The 20,314-nt window shown below is 40.0% G+C and overlaps 1 protein-coding gene across 3 annotated transcripts in view; it reads left to right on the top strand.

Moving 5' to 3' along the window:
- The window catches only part of MNS3 (alpha-mannosidase 3), a 42,854-nt gene that overhangs the window by 7,048 nt on the left and 15,492 nt on the right, over window positions 1–20,314 (top strand). For 2 of the 3 annotated variants that reach the window (XM_088978656.1, XM_088978657.1), the window contains exon 2: window positions 16,266–17,191. In XM_088978656.1, the coding sequence (XP_088834782.1) occupies window positions 16,266–17,191 (926 nt within the window). The remainder of the gene's footprint in view (window positions 1–16,265; window positions 17,192–20,314) is intronic. The other variant, XM_088978658.1, reaches the window with a different exon arrangement.

Here is a 20,314-nt window from a genome sequence, read left to right as displayed (position 1 = left end):
TCTATACTGACTTACAAGATGGGAAGCAAGATGAGTATCCTTCCTTTTCACTGCATAATGGTTATTTGTTTTATGATACCTGCCTATGTCTACCAAATACCTCTTTACATGACTTTGTTATTTGGAAGTTACATGTTGGAGGTGTAGCATGTCATTTTGGTAGAGATAAGACCATTGCTATGGTGGAAGGTAGGTTTTACTACCCTAGTTTGAAGAATCATGTTGCTCGTATAATAAAGCAATGCGTGACATGCCAACTTGCCAAAGGAAGAAAGTAGAACACTGGGCTATATACACCCCTACCTATTCCTCATGAACTGTGGCAAGATCTATCCATGGATTTTGTCCTTGGATTGCCGAAGACAGCTAGGGGTCACGATAAAATCTATGTTGTGGTGGATCGTTTCTCCAAGATGGCTCATTTCTTACCTTGCAACAAAACACATGATGCTTCATATATTGCTACTATATTTTTCAAAGAAATGGTTTGACTTCATGGAGTACCTTCTACTATTGTATCAGATCGGGACACCAAGTTTATGTGTTATTTTTGCAAGACACTTTGGTAATAAATTAATACTTAGCTGAAATTCTCTACATCGTTTCACCCCCAAATAGATGTTTAGACTGAGGTAGTAAATAGAAGCTTGGGAGATCTTTTATGGTGTCTAGTTGGTGATCATACTTCTAGATGGGATCTAGTGCTTCCAATAGCTGAGTTTGCTTATAATAGCTTAGTAAATAGATCCACAGGAGGAAGTCCATTTGAACTGGTGACTAGTATTCAGCCTAAGCGGCCAATTGACTTAGTTACCTTACCACCAGATACACGTAATAGCATTGAAGCAAAAGCATTTGCTAGGCACATAAGAGAGATACATGATGATGTTAAGAGAAAAATTGCATTGAGCAATGATTTATACAAGGCTAGAACTGATATTCATTAACGGTTGGCAAATTATCAAGGAGACATGGTTATGGTATGTATACGACCAGAACGTCTTCCTAAAGGTGTCTACAAGAAGCTCTACTCAAAGAGTGCGGGTCCTTACAAAATCATAAAGAAGATAAATTCTAATGCCAATGTTCTAGAGTTGCTAGATGACATGGGAATTAGTCTTATCTTCACTGTTGAGGACTTGACTCATTACCATGGACATGTGGATTCTTTTAAGACTCATATACCTAAATTTTCAACTATTGCAACTCCAAATGACATTCTAGAGGATATTTTAGATGAGGAAATAATATCTACTGCTACAGGAGGGTATCAGAAATTCCTTGTCAAGTGGAAAGGCAAGCCTATGTTTGAGAGTTCTTGGGTCACTGTTGAAGACTTTCATCGTCTCAACCCAGATCTTTATGAAAGGTACCATGCTTTTAACTCGCCGAGGTCAAGTTCTTTCAAGTTGGGGAGAGATGATAGGAATCAATCAACTCCCTTGAAGACTTACTCTAGAAAGAAGAAGTCCTTATAACAGGTCCTGATATGGCATAGTGATGGTTCTTGGGATTTGGACTGAATTGAACACCAAGATTATTTTTGCCATTTTATAATTTTTGTGTAAGGTCCAATAATAGGGTTTGATTGTCTAGTTATAGTTTGTTTATGTTTAAAATTTTAGAGTCATTGCGTAAGTAGGATTAGAGTTATTGAGTCTTTTTTGAATTGAAATAAGATGTGACAACTTAGTTTTAGTCCTACTAGGATTATTGAGTCTAACAGTTTGACTCCTAAGACTATTATGAGTCTAACAGTTTAACTCTTAGGTTTATTATGAGTTTAGAGTCTATAAATATATATGGACGTTTTACACAAAGGCAATGAATCATATTGAGTTTTCTTCAGCTTATGCTAGCTATGGTGAGTGATTCCCATGCCCTAGAGTGATTCTAGGTACTCTGTGAGTGATTCTAGGTATTTTCTCTCTTCTTTCTCTCCCTATTTTCTCTCTTTTCCTTCAAGAAGGCATTACAACCATTGACAGCCATAAAACTCTGATCAAGAAGACCATTCAATATTTTCTAAGGACTAGAGCTGAGCTGGTCCTACATCAGCCACTAGCATGTTATGATTGCTTCCTTTCATCTTGAAGGCGAAGCTATGTTGTGGTTCCAATGGTTCAGGTGCTCAAAGCCCTAGATTGCCTGGATAGAGTTCAGTGACGCTCTTTGCACCCGATTAAGCCTGATTGGGTATATGATGGCTACGATGATTTGCTCTTTAGGGTGAAGTAGATAGGTACAGTAAGAGATTACTGGGTTGAATTCCAGAAGCTCACTACTAGATTTTATGGGTGGCCTGAAAAGGCTCTAGTAGGATGCTTCATTGGAGGACTTTTAGATTAGAGGTTAAGGCCCTGCAACCCACGTCTCTCTCGGTAGTTGTTGGGTTTTCCCAACTTTAGGAGGAGCGGTCAGAGTGCATTAAAAAGGTTCATCACCTTGGGACCAGCTTTGAAGCTACCCCCACAAACCAATGTGCTTTTGCTTAAGCCTCCCATAGAGCCTCTATGACCAGATGGGCTTTTTCCCTAACCCATTGCTGAGCCCACTTGAGCTGCTGTGCCTAAAACTATAGTTCCCTTCAAACACCTCTCATGGGTTGAGATGCAGGCTTGGCATGAGCGGTGCTTATGCTATAATCTTGATGAACTTTTTGGGTGGGCCATAGGTGTAAAACCCAACAGATGTTTTTTCTGTAGTTGGAGGATGTAGAGAACACTGAAGTGGGCCCCACAGCTATGGTCCCACTGTGTTCGTAGGGTAGAAGATATTCTAGTCTGCCTAGGGTTAGCTATTGGTCATTTAGTTGTTTCAGTTGTTATTTATTTTAGTCTTTGTTTTACTCTATTTGTTATGTAAAGACTAAGGGCAGATCTGTCCTTTCCATGTAATGAGCATAACCTATAAATATTAATTAAAGTGGCGGCGGCAGAATATGAAGCTTCTGCTCCTCCTTTCAACCCTTGTGTTCTACTACTTCTTCTCCCTCTTTCTCTTCTCTCCTCTCTCTTTCTGCTTATCTTCGATCCTGAGATTCATTAGGGTTCAAGACTGATAACAGTCCTGAACTTCTAGTTGGTATCAGAGCCAGGTTCTCTCATGTGAGCCTAGTCCAGCCGACCACATGAGAACCATCTAAGGCTGGAAGATTGAGAAAGCAGAGTTCGTTGACTGGTTCTTGGAGATCTCCAGAGGATTAGCAGCTGTTTGAAGAAGTATCACAGTTGTAGCAAGTTGGTGATCGGGAAGAATCAGAGAAGGCTAGGGTTCGGGTAACCTTGGTAGGCAGCGAACTGCATTCTACTGTAAGTTTTTTACTTTCTGAGAGAAGTAACATCAGAAAAGATAGGTTGGACCTATCCAGTAAGGGTGGCCGAACTACTCTAGGGTTTTATCTCTCTATTCTCTAGGGTTTTGTTCTATCCCTACGGCAAACCCTAGTATTAGGCCGAAACTTGTGATCTTATTCCTGCAGCAAACCCCAAAATTCTCCTCAACATTGATCAGTTTTAGGGTTTCATATTAACCCTAATACAAACCTTATCCGTAAGGCTCTTAGGACTGATTAAAACCTCGAATTTGCTTCAGCATGTCAGATTTCCCTTCAAACTGTGTTTCAGTCTTTTTTTGGGGTTTCAAACACTTTTGAAGGGGTGAAAACAGTTCAGACTGTTGCTGTTGTGTGTGGTTATTGATTTCAGATCAGTCTTATATATATTTCATGCACATCTATCGTGAGTACAGATTGGTTCTCTACTGATTTTGTGACTATTGTTGGGATTTCTAGTGTTGGTTTTGACTGTAGTAACCATAATCTTTGATACTTCTGGTTCTTGACTGAAATGGAGCTTAAGAATCAGGCAGAAGGCAGTTTTGGGAACAACAGTTATGGTGGTGGTTTTGAGACAGGTTTTCAGATTACAACCGTAAAGTTTGATGGATCAAACTACTTGGAATGGGCCCAATCAGCCATGATGGCTATTGGGGTAAGGGGCAAAGTAGGGTATCTCTTGGGAGATGTAGTAGAACCTTCCAAGGGAGACCCTACGTATACCAAGTGGGTCCAAGAAAACTACTTGGTTATGACATGGCTCTGTAATTCAATGCAGCCCCATATTAGCCGAAATTACTTATGGGCAAAGACAGCCAAGGAGATATGGAATGTGATGAAAGAGACTTACTCCCAACCCCTTAATGTTGCCAGAGCATATGAGTTGAAATGTGAGGTGAATGCCCTTAAACAAGGAGAGAAACCGGTGTCGGTCTATTTCTCTAACTTGCAGTCCCTATGGCATGAGATTGATCACTTAGAGACTCTTGAGTGGGAGAGTCCCAAAGATGCTCAGATACATAGAAAGCACATTGAGACAAACAAAGTGTTTGAGTTTCTGGCAGGACTGAATTCAGAATATGATATTGTGAGGCAACAGATCTTGACCAGAGATAGTGTGACCCTCTCTCAGGCATACTCCTTAGTGCATAGTGAAGAGACCAGGAGGAAAGTCATGATGCAACCTCAGCCGCTTACACCTGCCTTGGTAGCTGTCAAACCCAAAACAGAGGGTGATTCAGAGAGGGACAGAAAGAAGGAAGATAAAAGGGATGTGGTGTGTGAGCATTGCAAGAAACCTAAACACACAAAAGAAACATGTTGGAAGCTGCATCCACATTTGGTCCCGGCAAAGTTGAGAAATAAAAGGAGTAATGCTCATGTGGCTACGACTACTGATTCAGCATCCTCATCTGGCACGAGAGGCACACCATTAGAGACCTTAGCTGCAGTTCGGGCAACTCTAATACAATTGGAAAAGGAAGTTGGCAGTTCAGCTCAGTTACCGCAGTCATCATCAGCTCCAGCTACATCGGCCTTTGCACACTCAAGTACTCGAGCCTCAGCCTACCATGCCTCCGCTCCAGGTACTACTGAACCGTGTTGGGTAATAGATTCAGGTGCATCTGACCATATGACCAGCTTGCCCTCTCTGTTTACTACTTATCACTTATCTTCTGGTAGGGATAAAGTATCTATAGCTGATGGCTCTCTTGTCCCTATTTCTGGCAAGGGTGACATCAAACTGTCAGATACTATATCCTTGTCCTCTGTCTTGCATGTTCCTAAACTGGATGCTAACCTCCTTTCCGTCAGTAGCATTACCAAACATTTGAACTGCTCAGTAACTTTCTTTCCTGACCGATGTGTTTTTCAGGACATGGAGACGAAGAAGGTGATTGGGACTGGCTGTGAGACGAATGGGATCTATCTGCTCGGGGAGAGTTCTCGTCGGGAAGAGTCAGTGGATAAGAAGTTATTGGTTTCTCAAGTTGTGAGTCCGGTTATGTTGTGGCATAACCGATTGGGTCATTTATCTTTTCGGTCCTTGAAGAGTCTGTTTCCTACTTTGTTTGAGTCTGTTGAGTTATCTCAGTTGAAGTGTGAAAGTTGTGAGTTGGCTAAACATTGTAGAAACTCTTATTCATTGAGTAATAAAAGGAGTAATAGTTCTTTTGATATTGTGCATACTGATGTTTGGGGGCCATATCACATTCCTTCTATGGGGGGGGGGTACAGGTATTTTTTACTATTTGTTGATGACCACACCCGTTTTTCATGGGTTTATCTTATGCGATCACGAGATGAGGTGCCCGTCCTGACCCAAAACTTCCACCAAATGATCCTAACACAATTTGATGCCAGGATAAAAGTACTTAGATCTGATAATGCAAAGGAATACTTTGCTAAGCCATTGGCATCGTACCTCCTTAATCATGGGGTTATCCACCAGAGCACGTGTCCTCATACACCTCAGCAGAATGGGGTTGCAGAGAGGAAGAATAGGCACATCTTGGAGGTGGCTAGAAGTATTATGTTTACCTCCAATGTCCCTATTCGCTTCTGGGGTGATGCTATCCTTACGGCGGTATATCTTATTAATCGGATTCCTTCTCGAGTTCTTGATATGAAACCTCATTTTTCCCTTCTATACCCCAATGAGGAGTTGTTCACTATTCCCCTCAAGACATTTGGTTGTACTTGTTTTGTTCAGCTTCTTGGTCCCAATCACTCCAAGTTTCAACCCAAAGCCTCCAAATGCATCTTTCTTGGTTATGCACAAACTCAAAAGGGTTATTGTTGTTATGATCCTGTCTCAGGGAAGAAGTTTGTATCCATGGATGTCACTTTCTTTGAGGAGACCCTACTATTCTCGGGTCTCTCCTCAGGGGAGTGAGCGTGGAGATTTGGGTCTTTTTCTTCAGGGGGAGGAGTGCAGTGAGGACAGGGTTAATACCTTTGGGGCTGTTCCCTTACCTATTCCAGTTGATGATGAGGGCTGTAGTAGCGAGGGTGGTCAAAGGGATTAGGAGTTGAGAGTCTATCATAGGCGATGCAAGCAGATTGATCCTGGTCATCAGCAGTCCCAGCTAGCTACAATCTCTTATGCGGCTCCAAGTCCAGATATTACAGTCCCAGGGCCCACAGAGACTCCTTCCATTGTTGCTACCTCACCCTCTGTAGATGACCTTGACCTTCCCATTGCCCTCCGTAAAGGAAAACGACATTGCACCACATCTACAGCCCACTGCATCTCCCAGTTTTTGGCCTATGATCGCCTATCTCCCTCCTATAGGTCCTATCTCACCTCTGTTGCTGATGTCCCTATTCCGAGAACAGTGCAAGAAGCCCTATCAGTCCCGGAGTGGAGAGGTGCAATGCAAGTTGAAATGGATGCCCTGTTGAAAAATAATACCTGGGAGCTAGTTGACTTGCCCAAAGGAAAGAAACCAGTTGGATGCAGGTGGGTATTTACTGTGAAGCATAATGCGGATGGTTCCATTGAGAGGTACAAAGCTCGGCTAGTTGCAAAGGGGTTCACTCAAACTTATGGTATAGATTACTTGGAGACATTTGCCCCGGTAGCCAAGATGACCACTATTCGGGTTCTATTATCTCTTGCAGCAAGCTACACTTGGCCTTTGTACCAAATGGATGTTAAGAATGCTTTCCTGAATGGGGACTTGCAGGAAGAGGTCTACATGCAGTTGCCTCCTGGATTCTATGATACAGAGGCAGGTAAGAAAGTTTGTCGGCTCAATAAGGCTTTGTATGGTTTGAAGCAGTCACCTAGAGCTTGGTTCGATAGATTCAGACTAGCCCTTGGGAAGTTCGGTTATGTACAGGCCCAGTCAGATCATACATTATTCATCAAGAGGGTGGAGTCGTCACTGACACTACTTGCAGTTTATGTTGATGATATTGTGGTCACAAGAAACGACAACCATGAGATTGAGTCCCTCAAACAGCTTCTTCATCAAGAGTTTGAGGTGAAAGATCTGGGTACACTACGGTATTTTTTGGGTATTGAGGTTGCTAGATCTAAGCAGGGGATCTTTGTCTCTCAGAGGAAATATGTGTTAGATCTCTTGGCTGAAACTGGAAAGCTAGGTGTCAAACCTGCAGATACACCTATTGAACAGAACCACAGGATTAATGCAGAGAGTGGGGAGCTGCTTGAAGACAAAGTTATGTTCCAGCGGTTAGTGGGAAAGCTCCTATATCTATGCCTTACCCGACCAGACATCAGTTATGCCGTTAGTGTTATCAGTCAGTACATGCATTCTCCTAGAACCACACACCTTCTAGCAGCAGAAAGAATACTAGCATATTTGAAGAGATACCCGGGTAGAGGTATACTGTTCAAGAACAATGACCACATGAAGGTGGAAGTCTATACAGATGGCGATTGGGCTGGGAGTGTTGATGACAGAAGGTCTACCTCTGGATATTGTGCTCTTGTGGGAGGTAACCTGGTTTCTTGGCGGAGTAATAAACAAAGTGTTGTCTCTCGATCCAGTGCTGAAGCTGAGTATAGGTCAATGGCTAATGGAGTGGCTGAAATTCTTTGGCTGAGATCACTACTTGAGGAGTTGGGCGTTGAGTATGAGAAGCCCATGATGCTGTATTGTGATAATCAAGCGGCTATTAATATAGCACACAACCTAGTGCAGCATGACAGGACTAAACATATTGAAGTTGATCGACACTTTGTACGAGAGAGGGTCTCATCACAAGAAGTATGTCTCCCATACATCACCTCCAATATGCAACTGGCAGATATCCTCACTAAAGCTGTATCACAGAAGAAGCTAGAGGCAGATAAAGTTGATCGACACTTTGTACGAGAGAGGGTCTCATCACAAGAAGTATGTCTCCCATACATCACCTCCAATATGCAACTGGCAGATATCCTCACTAAAGTTGTATCACAGAAGAAGCTAGAGGCAGATCTATCCAAGTTGGGAATGATAAACATTTATTCCCAACTTGAGGGGGAGTGTAGAGAACACTGAAGTGGGCCCCATAGCTATGGTCCCTATTGGTCATTTAGTTGTTTCAGTTGTTATTTATTTCAGTCTTTGTTTTACTCTATTTGTTATGTAAAGACTAAGGGCAGATCTGTCCTTTCCATGTAATGAGCATAACGTATAAATATTAATTAAAGTGGCGGCGGCAGAATATGAAGCTTCTGCTCCTCCTTTCAACCCTTGTGTTCTACTACTTCTTCTCCCTCTTTCTCTTCTCTCCTCTCTCTTTCTGCTTATCTTCGATCCTGAGATTCATTAGGGTTCAAGACTGATAACAGTCCTGAACTTCTAGTGAGGAAACTGGTGAAGAAGGGGATCAGATCAAGTCAGTGGAGGAGTCGGAGGCCAACAACATCACTTATGACAGCCTAGAAATCTCTTTACGGGCCTTGACTGGACTGACCTCATCCAGAGCCATGAGAGTGAACGGGAAGATCATGGGCTGGTTGGTGACAGTCCTCATCAACAGTGGGAGTACCTTAAACTTCATCACTAGAGTTCTGGCCCGCCAACTAGGTATGGTCATCCATTATACCACTCCTTTTTATGTTCGAGTAGCTAATGGAAATCAAATTGAATGTGAGAGCATTTGTTTGAGAGGCTGGTTATTCAATGCCATACATTTATCATTGACATGCATCCTCTAGACTTCAGTGGAGTTGGCATTGTGCTCGGGATACAATGGTTATGGCAGTTCAGCCCTGTCCTTTGTGATTGGGCAGAATGACCATGGATTTCTATCAGGAGGGCTGACTTTGCCATTTCCAGGGGTTAGAGACTCCTGGGTCCTTAGTTGAAGAACTTCACTCTATTCTCTGGACTGTCAATGGAATTGAACACTTATTGCTGATGCAAACAGGCCCACATCCCACTACTCCTATACCGATCCTTAAATAGGTCTTGGTCTAGTACGGGGATGTCTTCAGTGAACCTGAGCACCAACCCCCCAATGATATCAAGAACACCAAATTCCCTTGCTGCCCAGGGTAGCTCCCACTAATGTGCGACCATATAGGTATCCGCACTACCAAAAAACAGAGATAGAGAAAATTGTGGCCAAGCTTATGGAGAAGGGCCTTATACAGCCGAGCACTAGTCCTTTTTCTTCATTGGTTCTTCTAGTTAAGGACAGGTCCTGGCATTTTTGTGTGGACTACAGAGCACTAAATCAGATAACGGTTAAGGATCAACTCCCAATTCTTGTTGTTGATGAGCTATTAGATAAACTTGGGCAGGCTTGCAATTTTTCCAAAATGTATCTCAGGTCAGGGTATCATCAAATAAGAATACACTTGGATTATGTGTCAAAAGTGGCCTTTAGGACCCATGACGACTGTTATGAAATTCTTGTTATGCCGTTTGGGCTATCCAATGCCTCCTCGACATTCCAGGCAATTATGAATGACATTTTCAGGCCTTACCTTAAGCGTTACATCTTGGTATTCTTTGATGATATTCTTGTCTATATCAAAGTTTGGGAATCTCACTTACAACATCAAAGGCATACCCTGGAAATTCTTGGAAAACACAAAATTTTTTTCTTGATCAATAACTGTGAATTGAATTAGGATTATGAAAATTACAAAGCAAGGGAGCTAAACAATCTTAGCTCCCGAGTACAACCATTGAAAACACAAAATTTTTGCCAAACTCTCTAAATGTATTTTTGGACGGACATAGGTGCAGTACTTGGGGCATGTGGTTACAGCTGGTCAGGTCATGGCCGGCCGTGACAAGATCACCTATATTCAGTCTTGGCTGGTTCTGGGTTCAGTCAAGGCCCTAGGAGGCTTTTTGGGCTTGACCGGCTACTACCAATGGTTTATTTCGGGTTATGGTCAGATGGCAGCACCACTTACTACTCTTTTGAAGAAGGGCTCCTTCAATTGGACAGAAGAAGCCCAACGGGTCTTTGAAATCCTCAAACAGGCCACGTCTTACCCACATGTTTTAGCACTCCCAGATTTTGGGGAGATCTTTATCCTTGAATATGATGCCTCCGGATTGGTGTTGGGGCAGTACTCATGCAAAAGGGGAGGCCTATAGCCTATTTCAGCAAGGTGTTCTCAGCCTAGGCTCAAAATCAATCAACTTATATGAAGGAATTAATGGCCATAGTGTGGGCTGTGCAAAGCTGGCGACCATACTTGCTGGGCCGCTGTTCATCATACACATGGACTAGAGGAGCCTTTGCTATATCTTAGAGCAGCGGGCCGAGTCTCTGGATCAGCAAAGGTGATTGCTAAACTTATGTGCTTTGACTATTCGGTGGAAAATAAGCCATGCCCAACCAATAGAGCAACTCATATTCTATCGCAACAAGCCAAACTAGCCATGCTGGGGGAAGGGCAATTTCATTTAGATTTGAGAATGTGGTTGACTTATCCAGGTTTCATGAAGAAAGTGAAAGATTGGTGGGAAGGGGAGGAGATTAAAGTTTGGCGGGAAAGGATAAGATATTTTAAGATGCTTCAGTTGTTGAAAAAAAAAATGGAAGGAATGGAAGAGGGAACACTTTGGTAGAATTGGGAAGAAGGAGGAGCTGATTTCTCAGATTGAGAAAACTGATGATAAAGAAAAAGCAAGGATTCATTTAGGAAGATGATAGAAGGAGAAGATGGTCTTTCAAAAAATAATTGGAGAAAACATTAATAAGGTGGAAACTGTTTGGAGATAGAAATCTAGGGTTAAATGGATAAAATAAGGTGATGGCAATACTACATTTTTACATGCTGTGGCAAATGGGAGAAGGATGAACTTCATTTCTATGTTGGAGATGGAGGGTAGAACTATTACCATTTAGGAGGAAATTGCCAAGGCTTTTGTGAACCGTTTTAAATCAATAGAAGGCTTATCAAGACCCTAGATGGCTGGGACCAACATTGGGTAATGGCCTATATAGAAGGCCTTTGAATACAAGGTTGGAGGTTGATGAACTTGATTGGTCTAGGGTGGGGGAAGATATGATTTGTTCTTTGGAAAGAAGTTTTGAATTAGAGGAAATAAAAGAAGCAATTTTTGCTATCAAAAGATCAAAATCCCCAGGACCAAATGGGTTTACCATGGTATTCTATTAGGATTGTTGGGAGGTTGTGAAGGATGATTTATTTATGGTGTTTAAAGAATTTTATGAGAGATGTTTAATCAATTTGGGGGCTAATACTAAATTTGTAGCAGTGTTACCCAAAAAGGTTAATCTTGTCATCCCAAAGATTTTAGGCCGATCAATTTGGTGAGAAGTAGCTCAGTTGTAACTGTAAAAACAAAGTGTTATGGGATCACAAACTTTTGTTTACAGGGGTAACCGAGGCTACCCTATATGTACCTGTTTACTTTTAAATTAATTATTAAAATTTTCTGTTACTGATAAAAAATTTGGTGAGAAATATTTATAAGCTAAGATTTTGTCCCTTTAGGCTTAGAAAGGACCTCCCTCCCATTACTTCACAATCTTAGGGTGCCTTTGTAGAAGGTAGGCTGATCATGAATTAGATTTTGGTGCCTATGATTTCGTGGATTGGGATTTTTTGATAGAGATCATGAAAAGTTGTAGCTGTAGAGAGAGATGGTGCAAATGGATTAGAGGATGTTTACAATCTTGTCATTTCTCAATAATAATTAATGGAGTGGTACATGATTTCTTTGAAGCTCATAGGGGTCTTGGGCAAGGGGATCTGCTAACACCGTTTCTCTTTACCCTTATAGCTGGTGTTTTGAGAAAATTAATTTCAAAAGTGGATATTGCAGTTGTTTAAGGGTTGGAGAGTGGGGAGGAACAATGTGGTGGTAACTTGTTTACGATTATCACTTTTAGGAATGGGGAAAATGATCACGGAATTAGCAATTTGAGGTTGGTGGTTAAAATATTCCAAAGAATTTCAAATTTAAATTTTGAAGGTCAATTTGGAGAAAAGTTTGGTGGTAGGAAATAATATGGAGAAGGAAGAAATTGATCTAATTGCTGAATCTTTGGGGTGTGTCGTAACATAACATCATGGCCAATGACCTACTTAGGACTTTCTTTAGGTGCCAACCCTCGATCTAATACTTTTTGGATGTCACTTTGGAAAGGATTGCTAAGAGGATGGCTGCGTGGAAAAGAAATTGCACTTCGATTGGTGGAAGGGTAACTTTCATAAAGCTGACTTTAGCTAATCTTCCAATTTACTATCTGTCGGATTTTAAAATGCTTTTGTTGGTGGCGAAGAAAGTAGAAAAAAGAATGAGGGACTTTCTTTGGGATTCTATTGAGAGAGAGATCATTTGATTAGGTGGGAAAATGTGTGTAGAAGGAAAAAGCATGGTAGACTGTGGATTGGGAATTCAGAAAAGAAGAATGTGGCTCTATTGGGAAAATGGCTATGGAGATTGCTAATCGAGTCATTGAGAGAAAAATTGTGGCACAAGGTGGTGGTAAGCATTTATGGGCTGAATGGGAATGGATGGGATGTTGGACTCTAACCTAGAGCTACTCTTGCCTCTCCTTGGAAAGCAATTTATGATATCCTTATTTTCTTTAATTTTCTAAGACATGATGCTTATTCTAGTAATAAAATTAACTTTTGGGAGGGTTTGTGTGTAGAGAAAGTACCTTCTAAGGATCTTTTTCCATCTTTGTTCTCTCCTTCTTTTTTTAAGGCTAAGCCCATTACTGATATTCTTGTGCATTCAAATTTTCCTAAAGGGTTTGATTGGAGTTTGGGTATTATGGCAAGAGAGGGATGCTAGGATTTTCCAAAATAAAAGCAGCTCAATAGATACGTAGTACAAAAGATAGTGAGAAAGCCACATTTATGGTTGGTGCCTTGGTGGTTCATAGACTATTTAGAGGAAGAAACTACAACTCATTTTTTGTTGGGTAAAATACAGAGAACTACCTTGTACTTTGGGGGTAGTGACACTTAGGTTCCTAAACTTTCAATGTGAATCAGTCCTCTAAAACTGATATAAACTTGGTTAAAATTAGAGAAGAAAGAACAAAAGTAGAAAACAGCAGTACAAAGGAAGAAGATGGAGAATAGAAGAAGAGTTCGATCATCTCCACTCTCCCTTCTCTAGTCCTTTTGTTAAACATCATTCATTAGGCTAATTATAAGTATGCCCTTAAGTGGGCGGCCAGCTAGGCAGAAACATAAAGTAAGCTTACAAAAAGAAATAATAGGCCCATTAACAAACAAATAAGTAACACACTACAAGAATAGATACTAGGGCCCATTCGGCCCAGACTCTCTACAATTTCATTTGTGACAGAGAGCTATCCTGTACTTTCAGATTTCAACATTCTGCTCCTGCCATTAGCATTCTGCCAGTTTTGAACTTTTATGCCATTTTACCTTCTCCTTTATTGCATCTCCAAAACCCAAGTTTTGAATTTTTTCTTTCAATTCTCCTTCATTTCTCTCTTAAAGAGATTCAATATGGGCCCATACCCCCTAAAGTTGGAGTTCTTTGTTGGATAGTTTTTCATGAAAGTATGAATACTTTACCTCTTCTCAGAAAAAAAAAATTTTATGAAGGTGTCAATACTTGTGACTTATTGCAGAAAAGGAGGCCTTATTGGTATATCTCCCTGTATTGGTTTGCGCTATGTATATGCCGGGTCTGTTCTCCTGTGCGTTTGCTCTTAGTATTTGGGAAACGCTCTTTTCTTTTTTGGGTGCAGGTGGAATACTCCTACTTGTGTGGCTAGCTTGTTCTCAACAACAATCTTTAGATGGCCAAAAAGAAGGGGGAGAATTATGTGGGGATGTGAAAGGGCAGTGATGGTGTGGATTTTATGGGAGGAAAGGAATGCTAGAATTTTTGATGGCAGGAAAGAAATAAAGAAGAAATCTTTGAATGTGTCACTTATAGGGCAGCTTTGTGGCTAAAAACTGTGGAGCTTTTTACATCATTCTCCATGGAATACGTTATGCGGAATTGGGCTGCTGTAGTGGGGTTGCCTTCAAAAACAGAGGAGGGAGATATGTGTGGACAAGGCTGAGCAGGGATTTCTTAAATATTGAATTTTGATGGCAGCAGTGTTGGAAATTCGGGCCCTTCTAGAATCGGATATTTTTTTTAGAAATGAGGAGGAGGATGTAGTTGCAATTTTTTCAGGTTCAATTGGAAATGGGGATTCGACTAGAGCTGAAATTCTGGCAGCTATGTTTGGAATGCAGAAGGCTATGGAAATGGATGTGACTAATCTAACTATGGAAGGTGACTCAAGTGGTAATAAGCTGGTTACTGAATGAGGAAAAAGCTCTCTGGGCATACAGAAATCTGGTAAAGAAGTTCAAGTGTTTGACAATAAATTTACAAATTAGGGTTGAGTGGGTTAATGTGACAGCAAATGGAATGGCTGATATGCTAGGTAAGCAAGGGGTCATTAGAAACCAATGGGATAGCTATCTGTTTTGGGATTCTTTAAAATTGTGTGTTTCTTGTAAACATTAAATTAGTGAAATGTTTCCGTTGCTGACAAAAAAAGAATCTAAAAAACTGATGCAAAATTTGCACCACATTCCTAGTTCCTCCTACCTTGATTTTCTCTGATATAAAGTGGGAACCACATCATTTTTCTTCCTACCTTACAACTCTCAGATAAATAACCTTCATCCTGCCTACGTTGTCTTTCACATCAAGTGGGGATCACAACATTTTACTTCTCACAAACAAGCAAGACAATCAAATCTGAAGCAAAAGTAAATCAGAATTTGCAGTCCCATGCATTTACACTCGAGAATGAAATTGGAATTACAAACAAACTGAGCCTAAGGATTTTTTTTTTTTTTTTTCTGATGATCATTTAGTTTTCAACTGTCCACAAGGGAAGCTTTTTTAAATTTCAGTTTATCACTAAAGTGAAGACATAGGCCGACTCTTGGATGCTGATCGGTTTAACTGAAAGGATGCTTTTCTCTTATCTCAGACGTGTGAATACTGCATGCCTCTCAATGTGATGAAGTTCAGTTCCTTCAGGCCACAGGAACATGGCCTAAAACCATAAAGATTCATGGCTGCATCCCCCTAACTAGGGTTCACTGATCAAGCTGAAATTTAAAGAATGAAAAGTGCAAACACATCTTCCATTGCTTTACAATCATTTGGTTTGGCTGACCTTGAATCATTTAAATATCAGTTAGAAATTGCCATTTAGGTTTCATCTAATAAATAACAGATATGCCTAAACACTGCAGTTCCAACTTTTGCACAATCTAGCATTAGGGACAATTCTTGTATTTCTTTCTTGTAGCCAAGCTATTTCTTTTCTATGATTAGTTCTTCATGGACATCCATGATTTATACAGGGACTGCACTACTGTTGAAGCCACTTGTGACTTCAACATTGAAAGAAGCAGTTTAACTGTAATTGGTAAACTAATGGATAGGTAAAGAGTATTTGAGGAGGATAAAGAAGTGTCCTTTGGTATTTACAAACATCTCTATCGTGGCTCATTAAACTTATCTGACATGTGAGTCGATCAGATGCTATTACCTCACACATGCGCGTTATGATCTTCTTTGCCTGTTTCTCCCTTTTTCAATTTCTTCTTTTCACTAATTCCTTAGCACACATTCTTTTTGTGCATTGCTAGCAACTGAAATGTGGCCTATGCTATTGTTTACATTTTGTGGTCTTTGTTTTTGCTTGTTCTTTCTTTCAGAGATCTTTTCCATGCATGGGATTCTTTACTTTGTTGGAAATGTAATATTTAGAATGTGGCCTAATGCCCTAACTTTTTAAATCTTCTTATGATGGTCCATTTTACATGTTTTCTCTTTTGAAGGACCATTTATTATATGGCATTCTTTTGGTTTGTATGCTGCTAATCCTTAATTTTATTAAAGATTTGAAGTAACAAAAATATCTGTTCTGAAAATTCTCATTTATATGTTTTTTTTTGCTTGCCTAGGTGATTAGTCAAGCCTTACTTACCAGTAACATGAGACGTGATTGTGTAAGATGTAGTACAGGGAAATTTCTATTGTTGTTGATGATTGGTGGTTTAGCATGTCTAATGCTAATACATACAAGTCCAATCCATGCTGCTTCTGATGGACTAACAGAAGGTAGCATAAAAGAAGAGAAGAATGTCATGGGTGGTGGTGGCAGACTTGGAAGGCTTTGGAGAAGAGCACCAAGGCTTCCTCCACGGTTGTCTCCTGATGAGGAAAATTCAATTAATAATTCTGTTTGGAAATCTAGGCAAAACGGTGTTAAGGAGGCATTTATCCATGCCTGGTCTGGCTACAGAAATTATGCAATGGGTTATGATGAACTTATGCCATTGGGCCAGAGGGGAACCGATGGTTTAGGGGGTCTTGGTGCTACAGCTGTGGATTCATTGGATACAGCTATGATAATGGGTCTTGATCAAATTGTCTCTGAAGCAAGCACATGGATAGAAAACAATCTTCCAGAAAGGATTAATGAGAAAGGTCAAGTCAATTTATTTGAAACTACCATACGTGTTTTAGGTGGACTTCTTAGTGCTTATCATCTAAGTGGGGGAGAACATGTAATATACTCTGTAACAAACAATGGGACTAAACCAAATGTTTATCTAGAAACTGCAAAGAACTTGGCTGATCGTCTGTTATCTGCATTTACTTCAAGTCCAACACCTATTCCTTATAGTGATGTAGTCCTTCGTGATCGCTCAGCACATCCAGCTCCTGATGGATTGAGTAGCACTTCAGAAGTTTCTACTCTACAACTTGAATTTAACTACCTTAGTACCGTTTCAGGTGATGCAAAGTATGGGGTTGAAGGAATGAAAGTTCTGGAACACCTGAAGTCACTTCCTAAGGTGGAAGGACTAGTGCCTATCTACATCAGGTATAAATCTTATGGAAGAGCTACACTTCAATTGAGAAAAGTTGTTTCTTAAAATAGTTACTCAACTTAATATGCAACAATTAAGTTTTTAGTGCCAAAAGTTGTTTCTTAAAGTTTCCTGTTGCTCATGATCATCAGATAGTTTTTAGTGCCAAAAGTGTTTGAGATTCTTGCTTTCTTAAAATGAAGCCAGATCATTGCTTTTCTTGTTGTTTTTTTCCCCTTTTCTGAGTACTAATTCAAAAATAAAAGGTTGGAGGGGAGTTTTTCTTACTTGAGACCATGGTTAGCAATTTCAATATGGATGGACATTCCACATTTCACCATGCAGAGATGGGGAAATTTAAGTGATATTTCACTAATTCCATTATGATATTTTGAAAATCTAAAAAATCAGGGAAATTTTCTAGAAACATGGAATTAGTTAATAAACCTACAAATCATTGGAAGAAGTATAATTGCAAATTTAAGACTCAAAAGCCATAATAAGTAACTGTATAAATCAAATAAGAAAATATTGAGAGACTTACGTAGGTATCTTTCTCTTTGTTTCCCTTGTAGTTTTTTGCTATATTTTCTTCTTTACATATGTCAATTGCGATTTTGACTTTTCCTTTTTTGTTACTATATATTTGATTTGGTTGAGAATACTCTTTTATAGTTGTGTGCAATTTTCATTTTTTTTTATCAGCAAAGGATGATTTTTATTAATTTAATAACAGATTAAAAGTACTTCAGCTACTCTGCAATCCAGAGTATAACAATATAGAAAGGTCCCAGAATACAAGGATATCAACCCTCTGTTTTAACACAGCTATCTACAGTGTGCAATTTTTATTTTTCTTTGAATTATAGCGACTTAGTAAGTGAATCATATTAAATAGTAAGCCAATCAGCCAATCACTGACTCCCATTGGTTCTTTTAGGAAAAGATTTTTAAAAAAAGTTATGAATTTTAAATCTTAAATGTAATATTAGTCTATCAATGAAATTTGAAATGCTGCCGACATATCAGCAAAATCTTGGAGATATTAGGAAGAAATGATTTTTTTTTTGAAAATTTTGTACTGCCACTGAGCAAAATGGGGATCATGGGCTGGGTTCCGGGCTTATGGCTTAAATATAAAATTTTAAATATATATTACTTTATAGCATATGACATAGAATATATGTATAAAATTTATGTTATACATTATATGGTATAAAATATTTATATATATTATTTATTAGGTGTCATATTATACTATTTTTTTATCAGCAAAAGGATTTCATTAAAATTAACTAATAAAGCTTAATACGACTGTTGGAAGATTCCAACACCCTTCAGTAACAATTTTACAAGTTTCCCTAAAGAGATTTGTCCTGTCAACTCCCTGTTTAGCTAGTACATCTGCTGCCCCATTGGAAGTTCTTCTCACCGAGATGAAATGTGAATTTAATTTCTTTGCAATAACATCAATTTCCCTGAAAGCATGTCTATATTTCCAGAAGCTGCTTTGAATTGATTTGCCAAATGAATTACTAGTTGTGAGTCACCCTCCACTTCCAAATCTCTAAGACCAAGCTGCTGTGCTAAATCTCAAACGTTGTAGAAGTGCCAAAATTCCTGCCTTAATTGAGTCTCCTAAGCCCACTGGACCTGAATACAATACCACCATCAATCCTTGATAATCTCTAATCACTCCCCAATGCCTGCTCTTCCCGGGTTGCCCATAGAGCTACCATCAAAGTTCAGTTTCAGTTTATTTACAGCTGGGGACTTCCAATCCGTTCTCACCTCTTCAGTGTGTGTACCTGTTTGCGCCACTTTAGACCAAGCTCTAATAACGCCATTAACTGAAAAGACTTTGAACAGCTCCAATGTTTTTACCCACTGCGCAGCTCTCACTAAGATAGCTTCCAATAGTTCCTCCTTAGACCTGCTTTCTCATTGAAGATTCTATTGTTCCTTTCTTCCCATATCGTCCAAACCAATATAGCTCTTACTGTCCTCCACATGATTTTCCGGCTCTTTTCCTTGAGCCTTGGGAAGTTGGGGTTGAACAGGCTTACCACTTCTTGTGGGGGGACCCATTTGCAACCAAAGAGAGAACAAAAATATTCCTAAATGAAAAGCACAAGGGGACAAGAGAATAATGAGGAATGGTTTCATCACTATCCTTACAAAGCACACACATGAGGAGAGAGGTAGGAATTTGGCCTCCTTTTCTATAGCATGTACAGAGCTTGTACTTTAGGTGGGATAGGTTTACACCAAATTTCCTTCACTGGAAAAGACAAACCACTGAAGGTGGAATGAACTAAAAAGTTAAAGAAGGAAGCATCAAAGAACAAACCATCAGGGGAGGGGGTCCAAACCCTAGCGTCAGGTGTATTTTGGTCCAAAGGAACATTATCCAAAGAGGAAAGTAAAGAAATGAGTGACCCACATTTGTTATCCCTTAAGCCCCTCCTGAACCCAAAATCCCAATCGATCCCAGTTGGGGATAGAGCACCAAATTTGGAAATAGGTTCAAACTTGTAAGTTGACAGGGAGTAAAGGATTGGAAATTGTTTGCAAAGGGGCAAATCACCTACTCAAAGATCCTTCTGAAAAAGAACTTTATTTTCACACCCCACATCAAACCGAATGGAGTTTAGGGAAGCAGGGAGTACCTCTGTTATTTGCTTTCTACGACGATTTTGATGAGGTATGAGAGTCCAACTTCGCATCCTAGCTATTCTCCTCTAAATCATGTATGCTTTCAATGACTTTATGCCAAAGTCTATCTCCTTCTAGGGGGAATCTCTAAATCCACTTCCCTAGTAGAGCCATATTCCTCTAGATCAGATTCCCAATACGTAAACTACCCTGCTCCTTTGATTTACATACCTGTACCCATTTTATCAAGTGATCCTTCCTTTCATCCCTTGCTCCCAAAGGAAGCCCCTCATAATCTTTTGTAGCTGTCTATTTTGACCGGGATCCTAAAGGTGGACAGGTAATGCGCTGATTCGCTAAGGTGGACTTAATTAATATTATTCTTCCCCCTAAAGAAATATAGCTCCTTTTCCATAGAGCCAATTTCTGCCAAATCCTTCTAGGATTGGTTTCCAAAATCTTTCTGCTTTCGGGTATCCTCC

Source organism: Nelumbo lutea, chromosome 3, assembly GCF_056320005.1.
Source record: "Nelumbo lutea isolate HS-2025 chromosome 3, American lotus-T2T, whole genome shotgun sequence".
NCBI lineage: Eukaryota > Viridiplantae > Streptophyta > Magnoliopsida > Proteales > Nelumbonaceae > Nelumbo > Nelumbo lutea.
This window is presented reverse-complemented; position numbering and strand designations above follow the sequence as displayed.